The 19216-nt window shown below is 50.1% G+C and overlaps 1 protein-coding gene across 1 annotated transcript; it reads left to right on the forward strand.

Annotated features, from left to right (window-relative positions):
• Positions 1–14844: 14844 nt before the first annotated feature.
• Tmem185b (transmembrane protein 185B) lies at positions 14845–18176 on the forward strand. Its single transcript, NM_001191668.3, has one exon. It carries the CDS (start codon positions 15188–15190, stop codon positions 16238–16240), a length of 1053 nt encoding a protein of 350 aa, NP_001178597.1. The 5' UTR covers positions 14845–15187; the 3' UTR covers positions 16241–18176.
• Positions 18177–19216: the final 1040 nt, after the last annotated feature.

Below are 19216 nucleotides of genomic sequence, written 5' to 3' on the forward strand. Positions count from 1 at the left end.
CACTCCTGGGCAGGGGAGGGAGGCTACCAGGGTCCCTAGTTCTCTGTGTTGCTCAGAGAGGGCCTGGCCCAGATGTCAGGGGCTAAGGCAGTCACAGCTCTGCTGCAGCTCTCGCTCCTCTCTCTCTCTCTTTTTCTTCTTTCCTGAGGGAGATGTGATCAGGGGCTTTAATTCTGTTTTCCTTTACCATCCTCGGAACACGTATTTGTGATGCTAATATTAGCAACTTAACAGGATCTAGGGTGTGGAAGGTGTGTCATTGCTGGAGGTGTGTCGCTGTGGGTGTGGGCTTTAAGACCTTCGTCCTAGCTCCTTGAAAACCAGTCTTCTGGGCTGGAGAGATGGCTCAGCGGTTAAGAGCACCGACTGCTCTTCCAGAGGTCCTGAGTTCAAATCCCAGCAACCACATGGTGGCTCACAACCATCCGTAATGGGATCTGATGTCCCCTTCTGGTGTGTCTGAAGACAGTTACAGTGTACTCATATACAAAATAAATAAATAAATCTTAAAAAAAAGAAAACCAGTCTTCTGCTGGTAGCCTTCAGATGGAGGTGATGTAGAATCTCAGCTCCTCCTGCACCAGGCCTGCCTGGAGGCTGCCATGTTTCCCACCTTGATGATACTGGACTGAACCTCTGGACCTGTAAGCCAGCCCCAGTTAAATGCTGTCCTTCAGAAGAGTTGCCTTGGTCATGGTGTCCGTTCACAGCGGTAAAACCCTAAGACAGTCATGTCCATGATGGAATTCCTAGATTGGGTTGTGTTGGGAAGACCCACTCTAAATGTGGGCGCCATTGTCCCGTGGGCTGGAATACTGGACAGAAGGAACAGTGCGGAGTGAGCTGAGCTCAACACTCACCTCTCCACATCCTAACTGTGGATGCAATTCGAGCGGCCACCTTGAGTTCCTGCTGCCATGATGGACTGCAAATCATGAGGCAAACTTACCCATCCTTGGGCTGCTTTTGTTAGGTATTCTGTCACAGCAGTGAGGAAGTAACTAACATGGGTGCACAGTACAACTTGTCCCACTGAGCTGTGAGAGTGCTCACAGGAGAACGGCTCCAAACAGCGGTGCTGGAGCCCAGCTCTGCCTTCCCTTAGACGTCCGAGGCCCAGGGTGCAGTCATGTACGTGTGCACTGTGATAGACCCCACTTGAGAACCAAGGCAGTTTCTCCTGCGTCGGTGAGTCTAGGTTTTTGTTTTGTTTTGTTTTGTTTTTGTTTTTGTTTTTCAATCTAAAGAGAAGAGCTATGATCAAATGAAGGCTTGGGACAAAAAAAAAAAAAATCAATTCCACTTTGGGGACACAGGTTTTTGAGTTTTCCCATAAAATGGCACAGGAATTGCCCGGAGGCGCCTTTGGTGTGAGTCTCGGGCACAGACTCCAATAGGCACAGCGACTGGGTTACTGTCCATCCACGAGGTAAAGGAAGCAGTGGCAGAGATGGGAGAAAAGGGATTGTCTAAGAAGCCCGAGCTCTAAGCGAAGTTACAACTGCCAGGGGACAGACGGCAGGACAAAGTACCCAGGCCATTCAGAGTGTCGACAGAACAAGGAGGAAGAGTCTAGATGCAGTTGCGGCAAGCCGTGAGGTTTGCTCTGGGCGAAGCCAACACCTGATGTGGGGTGTAGAGTCGAACGTCAGAGCACGTACAGGGAGTGACTCGGGCTCCTAGTCTCCCTCGGTATCTCCTCCTGTCTCCGTGTCTGGGTGGAAGGGCGCTGAACACATCCAGGCTTCTGGACTGGAAGATGGGGCAGTACTGGGTCACCACCGAGGCTGCCCACTGGAGATGTGCAAAGCCTGCTGTCAGGAGGGTTGGCTTCAATGACAAAAACACTGAACTCAGTGCTCTGATCCCAGGCCAAAGGAAAAAAAAAACTGGGGCGGGGCTGAGCGATAGCTAAGTGGTTAAGAGCACTTACCGCTCTTACAGAGGAGCCAGGTCCAGTTCCCAGAACCCTCTGTAACTAGTTCTGGGGGTCTGGTGACTTCTGACCATTGTGGGCTCCATAACACATGTGGTATACATATACGTTCAGACATTGTGGTGGTTTCAATGAAAATGATCCTCATAAGCAATAATTCTTTCAAACTTTGGGTCCTCCTTAGGCAATAATTCTCTAGAAACCACTGCTAGCCAACAGTTTAACAGAACCCTCCAAGTTTTTGTTTGTTTGTTTGTTTGTTTGTTTGTTTGTTTGTTTTTGCAGGCAGTGGTCAGCACCAGCACCCACCCTGCCTCCTGCTCTGCACTGCTGTGGAGAGGCAGAAGCAGGCCAGGATGCCTGAGCCAGGCTCTCCACCTCTCCTAGCACTAGTGTCCTCCCTGTAACGTGGCTGGTTTAGTTACTGTCTTGGTGAAAACATTTAATTTGGGGCTCACCATTCCAGAATGTCAGCCTTTGACCATCATGGTGGGAGCATGGCAGCAGGCAGGCAAGCATGGCACCGGAGCAGCAGCTAAGAACTTACACCTGATCCACAAGCAAGGGGGAGAGAGGGAGAGGGGGGAGAGAGAGGGAGAGAGAGAGGGAGAGGGGGGAGAGAGAGGGAGAGAGAGAGGGAGAGGGGGGAGAGAGAGGGAGAGAGAGAGGGAGAGGGGGGAGAGAGAGGGAGAGAGAGGGAGAGGGGGGAGAGAGAGAGAGACACAGAGAGACACAGAGAGAGACAGAGACAGAGAGAGACAGAAAGACAGAGAAAGACAGAAACAGAGAGACAGAGAGAGGCAGAGACAGAGAGATACAGAGACAGAGAGACAGAGAGAGACAGAGAGACAGACACACAGAGAGACACACAGAGAGACAAAGAGAGAGACAGAGAGAGGCAGAGAGAGAGAGACAGAGAAAGAGACACAGAGAGAGACAGAGACAGAGAGAGACAGAGAGAGGCAGAGAGACAGAGAAAGACAGAAACAGAGAGACAGAGAGAGAGAGAGATACAGAGACAGAGAGAGACACAGAGAGAGACAGACACAGAGAGACAGAGAGAGACAGAGAGAGGCAGAGAGACAGAGAAAGACAGAAACAGAGAGACAGACAGAGAGAGATACAGAGACAGAGAGAGACACAGAGAGAGACAGAGACAGAGAGAGACAGAGACAGAGAGAGACAGAGACAGAGAGACAGAGAGAGACAGAGAGACAGACACACAGAGAGACACACAGAGAGACAAAGAGAGAGACAGAGAGACACAGAGAGAGACAGAGACAGAGAGACAGAGAGAGACAGAGACAGAGAGACAGAGAGAGACAGAGACAGAGAGACAGAGAGAGACAGAGACAAAGAGACAGAGAGAGACAGAGAGACAGACACACAGAGAGACACACAGAAAGACAGAGACAGAGAGACAGACACACAGAGAGAGACACACAGAAAGACAGAGACAGAGAGACAGAGAAACACAGGAACAGAGACAGAAACAGACAGACAGAGATAGAGAGAAACAGAGACACAGGATCACAGAGACAGACAGAGACAGAGACATTTAAAACACCCTCTATTCTCGCTATTGCTGGCATCATTGAGCCATATGGCATTAGAAGGTATATTCAACTCAGCAGCGGACGGTTCTAGGGTACCATGCCATGCTATCCCCAGCTGGTCTCTGTCCCCAAAGGTCTCTCCGCCTCTGTTGCTGTTGCTAGCCGCATGCTGTGGCCGCCCTCTCCCTGCTGGCTCTCTGTCTCAGACTTTGCTCACATTCCCTGCAACCTGGTAAAATCAGGACTCTAGAGGTCCCAGCAGTAGCTGGTCCCCCAAAGCTCTGTGACCTGCTCTGGTCCCAGCAGTGGCTGTCCTATCGCAGCTCTCTGCCACGTATTCTGCCACACTCCCAGCAACTGTTCCCTAATGGTTATAATATCAACTCCCAACAACCTGCTAAAGTCAAAGCTCCAGGTGTTGTAATTTAACAATCAGACTTATCTAAATAATTTACCTTAATAAATTTGCATTCCACAAACCATCCGCACAATAAACTCAGAGCCAATTAATAATGATATAAACCAGGGGTTGGGGATTTAGCTCAGTGGTAGAGCGCTTGCCTAGGAAGCGCAAGGCCCTGGGTTCGGTCCCCAGCTCCGAAAAAAAGAACCAAAAAAAAAAAAAAGATATAAACCACCCACTAAATAAGATAAATTGACCTATAAAAATCCATCCCTTAAGAAATATTCATAACCTGTGGCCATTTAGGGCCACACAGATTTGGGTCGTCCTTCTCTGCCTCCCTCTTGGTTCCTCTTTCTCTTTTCTCTCCCATTACCAAAACTTTGTCCCTGCCCCCCTTTCTCACTGTCCAATTACAGACTTTGCCTTGCCAGCCCTCATCTGCATATAGATATCAACCTACACAGAGACAAAGACAGACAGAGAGACAGAGAGAGCTGGGAATAGCATGAGCTTTTGAAACCTTAAAGCCCATCTCTCAGTGACACATGTAATCTAAAAAGGCCACACCTCCTAATCCTTCCCAAACATGTCCACCAACTTTGGATCAAGCATTCAAATATATGAGTTCATGGAGGCCATTCTCATTCAAACCTCCCACATGATATACCCTGTCCTCCATAGTCTCATGGCCATGTCATAACACAAAATACCTTTAGTCCAACTTCAACATTCTCCCAAGGCTTTCAGTGTCAAGACTGTTTAACAACTTGTGAAACTCGAGGCGATCCCTTAATTATAACCTCCTGTAAAATAAAGAAGCAAACTGCATGTTTAATAGCTTTCTGCTGAAAGTCTACATGTCCCAGCTTCTCTTGCAGGCTATAAAAGGCATTTCTGCCCTTATAAGGGGCTGGCATCCCATCGTCCTCTGTACATATCATGGCTTTCTGAACACATGGACAACAGAAGTGCCCCCTCACCCTGAATAGACATGGTCCCATCTGGGATCAGACCAGGTTTCTCTTTCTTTCTATAGCAGCTGTCAATAATCTAACAATTTCCAACATTATAGGATGTAAAGCATACGTTACAACTCCAGAATGAGGAAGTGGGGCACGATGAGGAAATATTGAACCAAAGCAAGACTCCAAATCCTGTAGCTCCATGTGTGTGGTCAATGTGCTGAGATGTTGTTGACCCCACAACATTTCAGTGAAAATAAAGCCACTGCCACAGTGTTTTAGCCAAATTTGAAGAAAGCTTTATTAAATGCTGGCCAGGATGGACACTGGACAGGTCCACACCTGGGACTCCCAGACAATAGGAATATTGCAGTAGTCAGTGCTTATAAAGGCAAACTCTACACGGTTACTTTCTTAGGGTTTCATTGCTGTGAAGAGTCACCATGACCAAGGCATTGGGGGTGGCTTACAGGTTCAGAGATTCAAAAAAGCACGGTGCAACCAGCAGACATGATGCTGGAGGGGCCGAGGATTCTACGTCTTGATCCACAGGCAGCAGAAGGTGACTGTGAGCCACACTGGGTGGAGCTTGAGCATAGGAGACCTCAAAGCCCACCCCCACAGTGACACACTCCCCCCATCAAGGCCACACCTACTCCACAAGGCTGCATCTCCTAATAAAGTCAGTCCTGTAGACCAAGGACTAAAGCACGTGAGACTATGGGGGCCATATCCTTTCAAACCTCCACAGATACGTAATTCCCACTGTCAGCAAATTAGGAACAAGCATACACCCAGGCATAATTCTTGCCTGCGAACCTCCAGCCAATGTGTGATCAAGCACATCCTGTGCAGTTGGGGCAACCAAGAAAATAAAAGAGAAAAAATCCGCGGCCTGTTATCTTAAATGAACAACAGCCCCCAGCATTCCAGGAAGTTATCTGTCTTTGGACAACTGGCGCTTACAGGTTAGAGGCACTTTTGTTTTATGGTTCTCTTAAGCACACTAATTTAATCTTTAAACATAGCTTTAGCCCTCACAATGTCTCTTTCCTTCTAGCTTGTCTGACTATTAGGGTTTCACATGGAAAGATTAGGCACAAGGCAGATTAGGGACCAGGAATGCCACAAGGTCCTAGCATGCAGCAGGGGCCTCACAAGAGAAACTTATTTGTGTGGGGGTGGATACAAGGCTGCCTCTGAGTGAGGGTGGAGGGAAAGAGGACAGGCATTGTAGGCTCTGGCTTTATAAAGAGGTCTAGCACATGTTCATAGGGAGAATGGATCACTCGTACAGACAGTGGAATGTGTCCCATTTGGTAGCTGATTATGACGTGGCCACTGTCACTCAGTTATGGAGGTGGGCTTCGGAAGGAGGGTTCCAACACTGACTGTAACACATCTTTCTCCCTTGGGCTCTTTGCACTTCCTGTCTGCAGCTCTCCCTGGCACACCTCCCACACCACTGGCAGATCCAATCCCCTAGGGTCTCCAAGGCAATCCAGCCTTCTCTTTCACACAGTGGCCTCAGATCTCCAGTAAGGGACTCCCCTGCCACATACCTGGCCTCAGTGGTGCTCCATGAGTTCAGAAGATTCCACAACTCCTTTACTCTCGAATCCTCCTTGATTCTAAAGCCAAGGCCTGAAGGTGCCCGATTGTGCTGCCTGCTTCATCCGGAACCTGGGCCTCTCCGTAATTACATCTTGCGTACACTTTGATTTATTGATGGATTCTTTCCTAGACCGAGCTTTCCTTTGTGTTGGTGCAGATGATTCCTCTGGAATTTCCTCTTTAGAAGGTGGAAGCTTAGCTGGGTGGTGGCTTGCCTTGAGGGCACCCTTCTCTATTCCATTTCAAATCAGGTATTTCTTCAAATGTCTCCTTTCTTTGAGCACAAGGCTTGGCCCTAACACTGAATTTTCCAGTTCTATTTTTTGTCCTCAAAATGTACATTTTGTGTTTATTTTTGCCTTGCTTGATCTGTTTCACTGTAGACATGCACTTAGGACCACAGGACAGAGTCATCAGCATTAGGCTATCTTGAAATCTCTTTAGCCAATGAAATTAGTCCAAAACTCTCCAACTGAGCCTTGGGCAGATTCTTAGTGCAAAGGCAGCCGCACCGCACGCTTTGCCAAAAATATCACAGAAGGGGCCTCTAGCCCAGTCACTGATATTTCCCTTCTGAAGCCTGCAGAATTGTTTTCAGCACTGCTGTCTTACAAGCTCCTAGTAGGGTTGCCCATTAATCGCCACTGCCTGCCAACCGTGTTTATGCTGGTTATTTTTATGTCAACTCGACCCAAAGTAGAGCCATTGGAGAAGAGGGAAACTCAACTGAGAAAATGCCTCCATAACATCGGGCTATAGCAAACCTGTAGGACTTTTCTTTATTAGTGGTTGATGGGGGTGGGCTCAGTCATTGTGGGTGGGGCCACCCCTGGGCTAGTTGTCCTGAATTCTATATAAAAGCAGGCTGAGCAAGCCCTAAGGAACAAGCTAGTGAGCAGCACCCTCCACAGCCTCTGTCTGCATCAATTCCTACCCCAAGGTCCCAGCCCTGCTCTGAGTTCTTGTCTTGACTTCCTCCAATGATTGCTCACAATGTGAAAATGTTAAGCCAAACAAACCCTTTCCTTCCCAAGTTGATTTTGGTCATGGAGTTTCATCATAGCAACAGTACCCTAATTAGGACAGCATTCAATTGCTTTCCTAGTCCAAAGTCCCAGAGTCTTCCACATTCCTCTAAAAACCATTATGGTCAGGTCTGTCACAGCAGGCCTTGACTCCTGATACTAACTCTTGTACACACACGTGCTTTACTCTGGTACCAAATACCCCCTTAGTTGCCTTTCTATTGCTATGACAAAATATCAGGCCAAGACAACTTACAAAGAGAAACGTTTAATTTGGGGCTCACGGTTGCAGAGGGTTAGTTCATGAACACCATGGCGGGGAGCAGGCAGGCAGTAATGGCGCAGGAACAGCAGCTGAGAGCTCACATCTCACTCACAAGCAGCAGTGGAGAGTGGAGGCAAAGAAAGCACGCAGTAACTGGGAATGCTGTGGACTTTTGAAACCTCAAGCCCACCATTTGACAAACCTCATCCAACAAGTCACACCTCCTAATCCTTCCCAAACAGTTCCACCAGCTTCAGACCAAGCTTATGGGAACCATTCTCATTCAAAGTACCACTGCTACGTTTCTCATTGATAGGACCAAATACCCGACCGGGAACAGCTTATAGGAGAATTATTTGTCCCAAAGTTTGAGGAGGTGTAGTGCACTATGGCAGAGAAGGCATGGTATACTTCATTTTACAGACCAGGAAGCAGAGGTTCACTCCAAGGGACCCACTTCCTCTAGCTATGCTCCGCCTCTCAGTTCCACAACCTCCCTACAACAGAACCACAACCTCGTGGGCTTTCAAACCCACGAGACTGTGGGAGGTATTTGACACGCTAACCAAAGCACAGGGCAAACCTCCCCTGCAGCTGCACTGTGCTCTACACACTGAAGGGGTGCCCTGCTTCTCCCCGTAACTGCACATCTCAGCGAGAGGCTGTGCGGCCAGCCTGGAAGGAGCCCAGGTGACACTCCAAGCACACTAGTAGTGCAGGCCTTAGTTTCATCACTTTTGATCCCATTTCACTGGAGATTTATAGGACATCAGGTTTATAAAGAAGGGACTCGAATCAAAGTTCGCGGATAAGAAATCATAAAGAAATTTATAAGAATACATTGGCAACATAACTTTATTGTTAAGTATGAAAGCAAATTTACATATCAGTGAGCTGAATACTTATTTTTTTTAAAGATTTATTCATTTATTATATATAAGTACACTGTAGCTGTCTTCAGATACACCAGAAGAGGGCATCAGATCTCTTTACAGATGGTTGTGAGCCATTATGTGGTTGCTGGGAATTGAACTCATGACCTCTGGAAGAGCAGTCGGGTGCTCTTAACCACTGAGCCATCTCTCCAGCCCCTGAATACTTATTTTACAAGAAGGTTAGATCCTTCCTGAATATTTGATAAGGCAGGATGCAGAGTGTGTTCATAAAGTGTTTTTCAGAGTTGAGAGATATTTAGAGAATATGAGAGCAGAGAACTGGGCAGAATGCAGGAGTGTGTGCAGATCCATTTCAGAAACTGAGAAATTTTCTCCTCTCCCTAAGCCCAAACCTACCAAGTAATGTTTTCTGAAACTTAAGTCAACGACTCGAACAGCAGTCTTAAAAGTCAAATATTTTAACACAATGTGCTGATGTGGTACTTTGATGCTGAGGGCTGACATGGTGAAATCAGTCTGCTTTCCACAAACCATCACACCTCTCTCTACCTTGCATGGTAAAAACCTTATGGTTCAAACATACAACAATCTCAAATCTGAGTCCAGGGTTTCAGGCAACGCTGGTTGGTGCTGTGTGGCCTGGTGCATGCACGGTGGGAAACGTTTATGTTACGTGTTCAGAAGCAAGGCTGTAGTGAAGTCATAGGCTGCAATATGGAGGGGGTGGGGCAAGACTAGAAACACCAGGGATTCATTACATGTTTGATTTCAAAGTTCAAAAACCTTTTGCTACTACCAAATTATTTTTGCAACTCCCACATTTAATGCCATGAGCATTTACGGTGTTGTGACTCAAAGTTTAGCTCCAGATCACCCCTGCATCAGCACGCTTAGCCTTGGGGAGCCTCCACTCTTGTGAAGCTAGCCTTCATGTCTTCACCGAGAAGGGTGATCCCAGGGCAGAGCATAGCTGGAGATTAGTAAGACACTTTAGAGCCAGTGAGATGGCTCAGTGGGTGAGGCCTGGATTCCACAGTTGAGGGAGAAAACTGAACCCTGCAAGTTGTCCTCTAACCTCCACATACCTTCTCCATGACACATACATCTGTACTCATGTACACAAGAGTGAAAAGGAGCGGGCGGAGATGGGACAGCCCGGCATGAAGTGGCCACTATCATCCTGCACTAGCTCCTGAAGTTGTTCCTACCTGTGGGATTTCATCACATATAGGCCACGGGTGAATGTAAGACCCACCACCATGTGTTGGTGCAAAACACAGTTCTTGACTCGAGGGGAAAAGAGACAGTTGACTCCTGCGCCCTGAGACACAGACTCCACGGTGGAAGTGGTCACGTGAGATTTTATTAGTTACAGAACGAAGAAATCAAATCACTCCTCAAATACAGTGGTGGGAACCACAGACGAGAGCTAACAGCACGGGCTTTAGGTGATCTCAGTGACATTCTGGCCTCTGGGTTGTAAAGGGTTTTGACAGGTCACACACAGGACTGTGCAAGGAACGAATCTCAAAGAGAAATAGTCCAAGACCGTTTGGCTCTGGTGTGCAACGCTCTGACCCTGTAAGCAGCAAGCTCAGTCAATGGCCTTGTGGAAACCTTAGCAGGTGTGCCTCTTCCTTCCCAAGGGAAATTCCACTCATGTGTCACACATTGTGACATAAGGAAAATGGCCCAGAACCAGAGACAGCTGGACAAGTGTGATAGCTCCCTTCCAGCCAGTCCTTAGGAAGCAGACAAGGGATCCTCTGGACAAACTGGTTGACACCTGATGTGAATTTCAGGCCTCCGTGTGCATCTACACACACACACACACACACACACACACACACACACACACACACACACACACACACACACACACGTGCCCAGGCTGGATCATTTAATAATGATCTCTAAGTTAGTTCAAAGCAGGGGCCAAGAAATGTATAGCCTGGACTACAACTGGCCCTGAGCCAGTGCTCACAGTTTGTACTGGAAACACCTCAAGCAAATTCTGCCAGTGAGTTTAAGTTCAAGTTGGCTCAAGTGGGGTTGGCTGTATCTTGGTTGGAAGACTGCTTGCCTGAGCTCACACAAAGCCCTGACTCTACCCCATGCTTTGAATAAACTGAGTAGAGTACATCTAATCCCAGAGACAGGAGGATACTGTCTGTGGTAGGGTACCCAGGAACAGTCAGAGCAAACACCCGTGCTCCCTTCACTGTCTGCTGCAAGACAGAGGCCGAAGAGAGATAAGTGAGCTGTTGTGTCAATGCTGTGAGAACAGAAGCAACAAGTTTCCCCCTTTAAAAGGAGCCACATGGATGGGACAGCACAGCCAAGGCTCATGGTGGCTTTCTGTAGGTTGCAAGGCTTGCAAACCTTGTCGTCCTTCTTCAAGCACTCTGAACTCCCCAGATTCTTCTGGAGTGATTAGCAATTCGTGACCACATAAGAATCACGGGGGTTGGGGGAGAGAACTGGAGAAATGTCTCAGTGGGCAAAGGACGCACTACATAAGCTTCAGTGTGGATCATCAGAACCCATGTAAAGCAGGACAGTAGCACACATCTGGAATCACGTGACTCCCACAGCGAGAGAAGGTAGAGGCAGGAGGACCCAGAAGTTCCAGGACCACCTAGCCTGGTGCATGCTGTGGCCAACAAGAAATCTTGCCTAAACCAAGGTGACAGACACCTGAGGTTGTCCTCTGATCTCCACATACATGCTGTGGCATGAGTACCGGCAGACACAAAAGAAACAGGGAAAAAATATGGGGTGCTGTGTTCAGGGAACATCGTCAGGGAGGGCTTCCTGGAGGAGGAGACATACACTAGAACTGGGAAGGGGCCAGCACAGGAGAAGCCATGGGAGGAGCTCCATACTGTGTCGTGTGTGTGTGTGTGTGTGTGTGTGTGTGTGTGTGTGTGTGTGTGTGTGTAGGACAGGGCTGGGTCACAGGGCAGATGCTTGGACTGTAATTGTCTAGTTAATACACAAGCTAAGGAATGAATGCATACAGGGAAGGCAGCTAGGGCCTGAGACTAAGTTTCAAAGGTCCTGATGAAACTTGACTCCCTGGGTCTGTAATCTCGAGTCTGTTCCTCGGGACACATCAGGTGCTAGCGGAACACCAGGAAAAGCTGAGGAAGCCCACAACCTAGGGTTGAGCAGAGCCTTTCAAATAGGCCGCAGGCAACAGCATGCTCCGAAAAGCTGTGTCCAAGAACACCTATTCTGAGTGACCCCCAGGGCTGTGGCTTTACCACTTGTGTGTGGCCACCCTGCTGCAGATTCTGGGGGCTCTCTCAGTCCGAGCAGCCACCTCGGCCTCACTAGTGTTTCCCAGCGTTTCCTCACAGGCCTGAGTAGGCCTGAGAGGCTGATAGATGACAAGGTCACAGCAGCAGGATTGCTGGAAGCGGCTCCTGTCCTTGTGGGAGGGGACACCTAATTTGATGCAGAGACGTCAGTGACAATAGCCACTACTGCTGGGAACGAGGCACCAGGTTCTCACACAGGGCTCCCTTTGTCCTCACTTAGAGGTGGTTATCTTTCTGTCAGATAGGGCAGGACAGCCTTGGTAGCTTGCCACAGAGTGGGGCCTCCTCCACCTCCACAGTATGTGAAAGGGATGTGGGAGCTGGACCCTGCTGTTGTAGGCAGAGACGGGACTGTGCTCTTTTTAGGGACGGAGGCTGACAGAAAGCAACAGGTGGACCATGGCTTCTCTGTGACACAGTAGATAGGACTAAACTATATGGATCTCAAAAGGAATTTCCTAGGTTTGCAGTATTAACTCAGAGCACGTTCATCAGGGGCCGGAGGCCTTGGAAAGATCGAGGCTTGAGCCAAACGCTGGAAGCATGGCCAGGTGTCACCTGGGGTGGGGGTTGGGAAGAAGGCTCCATGCTTAAAGTGTGTGGTCCTGTGGAGTTTGAGGACCTGAGGGCAAATCCCAAGCAGCTGCACAAGAGGCAGGGCAGGTTCTCCTGTAGCTCCTGTGCTGGACGGAGGCCAGGGCTGGGGTAGACAGGAATGCTGGGGCTTGCTGGCCAACCCATGTCCAGGCTCGGAGAGAGATTCTGTTTGATAAGGTGGAGACTGGCAGATCAGGATGCCTGACACTGTCTGTCCCCTGCAGACACACATCCTCTTCCCCAACACAAGGAAGGGGTCAGCAGGTGGCCAGCTGAGTTCAGGAGAAAACTCAGGTTAGAGCCATGACTCAGATAGAGGCTGCCCGACACGAGTGGTGGGAGGACACTAGGTCAGGCTCCATCTGTCTCCCAAAGCCGTGCCCCCTCAGAAAAGGGAGGCATTGGTGGCAGGGAGCACTACTCTGTGCACACTCCAGGACCAGAGCAGTCTTAATCTTCAGTTTGTATGCTAGCCTCAGGGTAGCTGTGCTCAGAGGAACAGTGGATAGAGTACTTGCCTATTTGCCCTGTAGTTTGAGGACCAGCGTTTGGTACAGAGCCCATAGAAAGCTGGACAGGGGTAATAAATAGCTCTCTACTATCCAGTCCTTCAGAAGCAGACAACGGATCCCTTGGGCAAACTGGTTGGCACCTGATGTGAATTTCAAGCCTCTATGTGCACCTACACACACGCACACACACACACACACACACACACACACACACACACAAACGTTCAAACAAATGCACACCACACACATAGAAGGACCTGTTTTTTTCTTTTTTTTTTTTTTTCTTTTTTTTCGGAGCTGGGGACCGAACCCAGGGCCTTGCGCTTGCTAGGCAAGCGCTCTACCACTGAGCTAAATCCCCAACCCAGGACCTGTTTTCTATGGCAGCATTCTTTTTGAAAGGTAGAAGCACCAAAAAAAAAAAGCCAAGAAACAAAACAGACCACGGTATCCCCAGTACAGGCCATCACTCAAATGGACTCTGTAGAAACGGGTCCCCGGGCACTGGTTCACCTGTTGCAGCCTCTGGGCTTGGGGAGATCTCGGCCATCTGGACTGGTCTCTTCCAGCAACCCTATGCAACTCCTTGGTGCCCACCACGCACAAGGAAAACCTGGGGTGGAGCGGCGGTCCCCACTTATCCCTGGGAGGCTGAGAGCAGAGGCAGTAGCGGTTCACGAAGGTACATTGGGAGCCCTACTCTCCTAACTGCAGAGATTGGCAGTCATCTGTTCCCACCCCCTTGTTTTCCTCTAATGACCTAAGACTTTCATGGCAGCGCACTATCCCATTTCAGGAAACCCGAAGGAGAGGCCCGGGGCTTAAAAGCAAGGACTAGCAACCAGGGCTCTGCTGAGCAAGGGTCAGAGAAGGGAGGAAAGAATCCTCTAGTTCTGCCCAGCGGTCAGGAAAAAATAGTACTCTAAACCACAGACCCACTGCAGCTTAGCAGAGAGGGGGTAGGGGTGGGATGGATTTGCTTCCTTTCTCAGCCGGTGGGTGGCAGGCGTGCAACCAAAATTTCTTGACCCTTGCACCTTCTCCTAACACAGTTCTAAAAGGATTAGACTCAGGACCAGATAAATGAAAATGAGACTCAAGGTTGGGATCCCTAAATCCAGGTCCTAATTCTGCCGTTCACCAGGACTTCTCCGGGTCCAGTTTCTTCACCTGTTCCCTCAAGACCTGTTCCCTCAAGGAGTTGTTTCTGTCCTGGTGGGTCACCCTCCCGGGTACCCCTCCACTTCTCGGGTGACACAGGTAGAAGCGCCTTGGTAAGCACCTAGGCGCTCCGCACTACCTTTTAGGGGCAGCCTGAGAATCGCTAGCCGCTCTGGAGTTTTGCCCTGGGCACAGCCCTAATCCGTTGACTGCCTGCACCCCTGACCTTCGCGCCGAACCCAAGGTCAAAGCCACTGATCCTCGCGCGCCAGTCCATCGGTGCTGGGCAGTCACAGTTACCGGCGCGCTCTCAGACTCACTTGCCCTCCAGCCACCCGCCTTTGCCGGTGCACACCCAGGCTCCCGCACCAGGCAAGTCGCTGCTTTTGTTCTCCCCACTCCCAAAGACCTCAAACCCCGCGCCCGCTCCCCGCCCTTGCCGTGACAGGCTCTTCCTGCCCCTTCGCCTAGCTCCGCTCCCTCCGCTCCCCTCCGCTCTCCGACCCCGCCCCGCCCTGGGCCCCGCCCCCGAGCCTGCCGGGAGGATGTGAGCTCATTCCCTCCTCCATGTTCCGGCCTCCTCCAGGAAGCGTCCTCCGGAGGTCTCGGCTAGCTCACAGCCGGCGACCCGCGGGTCGCCGAGTCCGCAGCGCGCCACGTCCCACCCGATACCGCACGCATCGCGGCGTCGGCTTTGAGGGTGCAGAATGAAGGCAGGCGGCGTGGGCACCAACCCTAGCCTGAGCTACGGGGCCGAGGCAGTGTCCCCGGCGTAGGCACCGTACCGTTCCCGGCCAGCGCACGCCGTGTCCTCCGCTCGCTTCCGGCCGGACCACGTGATTGCGCGCACGTGTTCCGGCCCCTCCGAGCTGTGATCTGGAGTCTCCTCCACACAGCGGGCGGATGCCCATCTAGAGGCAGAGCAGCCTTCGCCATGAACCCCAGGGGCCTGTTCCAGGACTTCAACCCCAGTAAGTTCCTCATTTATGCCTGCTTGCTGCTCTTCTCCGTGCTGCTGCCCCTGCGTCTGGACGGCATCATCCAGTGGAGCTACTGGGCGGTCTTCGCCCCCATCTGGCTGTGGAAGCTCCTGGTCATCGTGGGCGCCTCGGTGGGTGCGGGCGTGTGGGCCCGCAACCCTCGCTACCGTACGGAGGGGGAAGCCTGTGTGGAATTCAAAGCCATGCTGATCGCTGTGGGCATCCACCTGCTGCTGCTCATGTTTGAGATTCTAGTCTGCGACCGGGTGGAGAGGGGAACCCACTTTTGGCTGCTGGTCTTCATGCCACTCTTCTTCGTTTCCCCGGTGTCCGTGGCCGCCTGCGTCTGGGGCTTCCGACATGACAGGTCTTTGGAACTGGAAATCCTGTGCTCCGTCAACATCCTGCAGTTTATCTTCATCGCTCTGAGGTTGGACAGGATTATCCACTGGCCGTGGCTGGTGGTATTCGTGCCTCTGTGGATCCTCATGTCATTCCTCTGCCTGGTGGTTCTCTATTACATCGTGTGGTCCCTCCTGTTCCTGCGGTCCCTGGATGTGGTTGCAGAGCAGCGAAGAACACATGTGACCATGGCCATCAGCTGGATCACGATTGTCGTGCCCCTGCTCACCTTTGAGGTCCTGCTAGTTCACAGACTGGATGGCCACAATACGTTCTCTTACATTTCCATATTCACCCCTCTTTGGCTGTCATTACTGACTTTGATGGCCACGACGTTCAGGCGGAAAGGGGGCAATCATTGGTGGTTCGGTATTCGCAGGGATTTCTGTCAGTTTCTACTTGAGGTTTTCCCGTTTTTAAGAGAATATGGGAATATCTCTTACGATCTCCATCACGAAGACAGCGAAGATGCTGAAGACGCGTCGGCGTTAGAAGCTCCGAAAATTGCCCCAATGTTTGGAAAGAAGGCCCGGGTAGTTATAACACAGAGCCCTGGGAAATACGTCCCTCCACCTCCCAAGTTAAACATTGATATGCCAGACTAAACTCACAGGCTGGGCCTTAAAGTGAAATAGGAACCGTATACCCATGAATGCCACTTTGCTTTTTTCCCCCTGTGTTCATCCAGCCCTGGAATTGGAAACAGGCCCTCCTCATTTTACACCCACTGTAAGACAGAAGGAAACCTCTTGCAGTGGTCATTGTGTAGGCAGAAGCTGCAGCCTGTAGAATTGGGGGGGGGGGTGTACATAACGTGCAAGAGAGCTTGCTTTCCAGGTCCTCGTCGAGCTAGCCAAAGGCGGTAAATAGAATTGTTTCTAGGCCTTCCAAAGACCTGAAAACTACATAGCTGTTTGTTTTAAAAGTGCTACCTATGCCTACCAAAAGTATTGTTTAAAAAGTATTTTTATATACTGCTAGTCTAAAATTGTATATCAGATTGTGCCCATTGTGACGTAATGGTAAATGTACCAAATTCTCCCCCACCCCTGTTCCATAAACCTCATACAGTTGGTTTTTCTAGCACTCCTACTGTTCAAATCGTCGTTTCCCTTGGGCTTTGCTGACACAGGTCTCTAGTGTTCTAATAGATGAATTTTCTAATGGAGTGACTCTGCATATATTAGTACCTATGTGAATGTTTTAGCAGTGTTATCTGTGTTGAATTGTAGTTCTTGGCAGTAATGTGTTGTGTTAAAGTATTTTTTTTTAAGTTTCTGTGTGAAGATACGTATTTATTGCAACTATCCTTAAAGACTGAACGAGATGCTAATATGTCCCTGACGTGGGACCCTGTCTGAGTCTAGGAATGAAGGTCTGGTGTGGTAGATAACAGGAGTGCTACAATTTTTAAAGTGTGTGATTGCACTCCCAGAGAAAAGGGGCACCACCACTCAGAACAGACACTGAGACATGTCCAGTGTGGTGCCAGGCCACAAACACTGTCACTTAACACCTTGGCCTCTTCCTCACTGGTGGTATCATCTCTCCAGGAACAACCAAAATACGCAACACACGGTTTGGCCATTCCTAAGGTCTGTCATAATGTCAAGCATTACTGTTGGGATGCTGCGCGTGATAACCAACAGTGCGAGGTCTTGTAAGGGCCGATGTCCTTGGTCCATCAATAACAAATAACAAATGTTTAGGTATTTTTAAAGATGAGTACAGTGTTTCTTTAGGAGCTGAAGTCACCCCAGGAAATCAAAACCAGAGGACAAAGCCAGAGCTCAGAATAAGGTTCTGACTGGGAAGAAATAAATTCTTGGAAATGGAAGTTAAAGTAACATGGAGTACTCATCAACGAGGAGAAGACCAGGGTGGGGCGGTTGTCAGCTTACTAAGGATTACCGACATCGGGTCCCATGGGCGATAGTGCCCCTTTGCTCTGGGTGTGGCATGGTGTCCTGTCCTATTTGAAGGGAAAGTCAGATGCTGGTAAATTGTGCGGTGCAAACATGACCTGTGCTCACACCCCTGGCAGCCATCCCCAGCAAGGAAAGCAGCAGGGACAGCTGGACTCCCAGGCTTTTAGCTAGCCATTCTAAAACATGGCGCTCCAGATTGTGAGAGAGCCTGCCTCAGAATGCAAGGTGGAGTGTCCACATGATGGTGGTAGGTAAATGTGCCTGCCACCGAGGCTGATGACCTAAGTTCCAGATCTGGGATCCACGTGATGAAAGAGAACCAACTCTCAAGTCGTCCTCTGGCCATCAGATTCTAACATAAAGTGACTGGGAAGATGGTTCAGTGGTTAGGAGCCCTGGCTGTTCTTCCAGAGGGCCCACAGTTTGATTCCCAGCACCCACATGGTGGCTCACAACTGTAACTCCGAGGGGACCCAATGCCCTCTTCTGGTCTGTGCAGGCAACAGACACACAGGTGATGTACAGATGTGTGTGTGTGAGAAGAGCACCCAGACACATGAAGTTAGTTTTCTTTAAAACTTGGAGAGCAATAAAGAAAGCCATCTGACGTTCACCTCTAGTTTATGCAGATGCACAAACAAGACGAATCATGCAAAGCTACTGGGGAGTTCTGTGTACCTGCTACGTGGTTGCTTTGGACTGGCTAGGGGAATGTAAGGCAGTATTGAACAGCAGTGGGGGTGAGTGCTTCCAAAACTTCAGGGCTGCTAGTGGCACTGAGAAGTTGCTTCTCATAGTGATCCCCTGTGTGGGAGCAGACACAAGTAGCATGAAAGAATTCTGCTGGCTTCTGGGTGAACTTCACCTGTGATTCAGGCAGCCGCCCTATCTCACCACCTACTTCCCCTCTACCTCCCCCCACTCACCACACCTCTACCTCAGCACCTACTTCCCCTCTACCCCCCTCACCACACCCCTATCTCCCCCCTCACCACACCCCTCCACCCCCACTCACCACACCCCTACCTCAGCACCTACTTCCCCTCTACCCCCCTCACCACACCCCTCCTCCCCCACTCACCACACCCCTACCTCAGCACCTACTTCCCCTCTACCCCCCTCACCACACCCCTCCTCCCCCACTCACCACACCCCTACCTCAGTACCTACTTCCCCTCTACCTCCCCCCTCACCACACCCCTACCTCCCCTCTCACCACACCCCTCCTCCCCCACTCACCACACCCCTACCTCAGCACCTACTTCCCCTCTACCTCCCCCACTCACCACATTCCTACCTCTCCTCCATCCCCCGCCCAGAGTTTCTGATAAGTGCTTCACGCCCTAAAGGTGGGGCCTGGCGAGATGGCTCAAGGTCAGAACACTGGCTTCTCTTCCAGAGGTCCTGGGTTCAAGTTTCAGCACTCAGGCGGTGGCTCACAACCACCTAGTAACTCTAGTTCTAGGAGATCAGCTCCCTCTTCTGGGCTCTGGAGGCATGTATGTGGTACATAGATGGATTCACAGGCAAAATACCCATCTGTGGGGTTGGGGATTTAGCTCAGTGGTAGAGCACTTGCCTAGCAAGTGCAAGGCCCTGGGTTCGGTCCCCAGCTCCGAAAAAAAGAAAAAAGAAAAAAAAATACCCATCTGT

The sequence above is a fragment of the Rattus norvegicus genome, chromosome 13 (genome assembly GCF_036323735.1).
Source record: "Rattus norvegicus strain BN/NHsdMcwi chromosome 13, GRCr8, whole genome shotgun sequence".
NCBI classification, from domain to species: domain Eukaryota; kingdom Metazoa; phylum Chordata; class Mammalia; order Rodentia; family Muridae; genus Rattus; species Rattus norvegicus.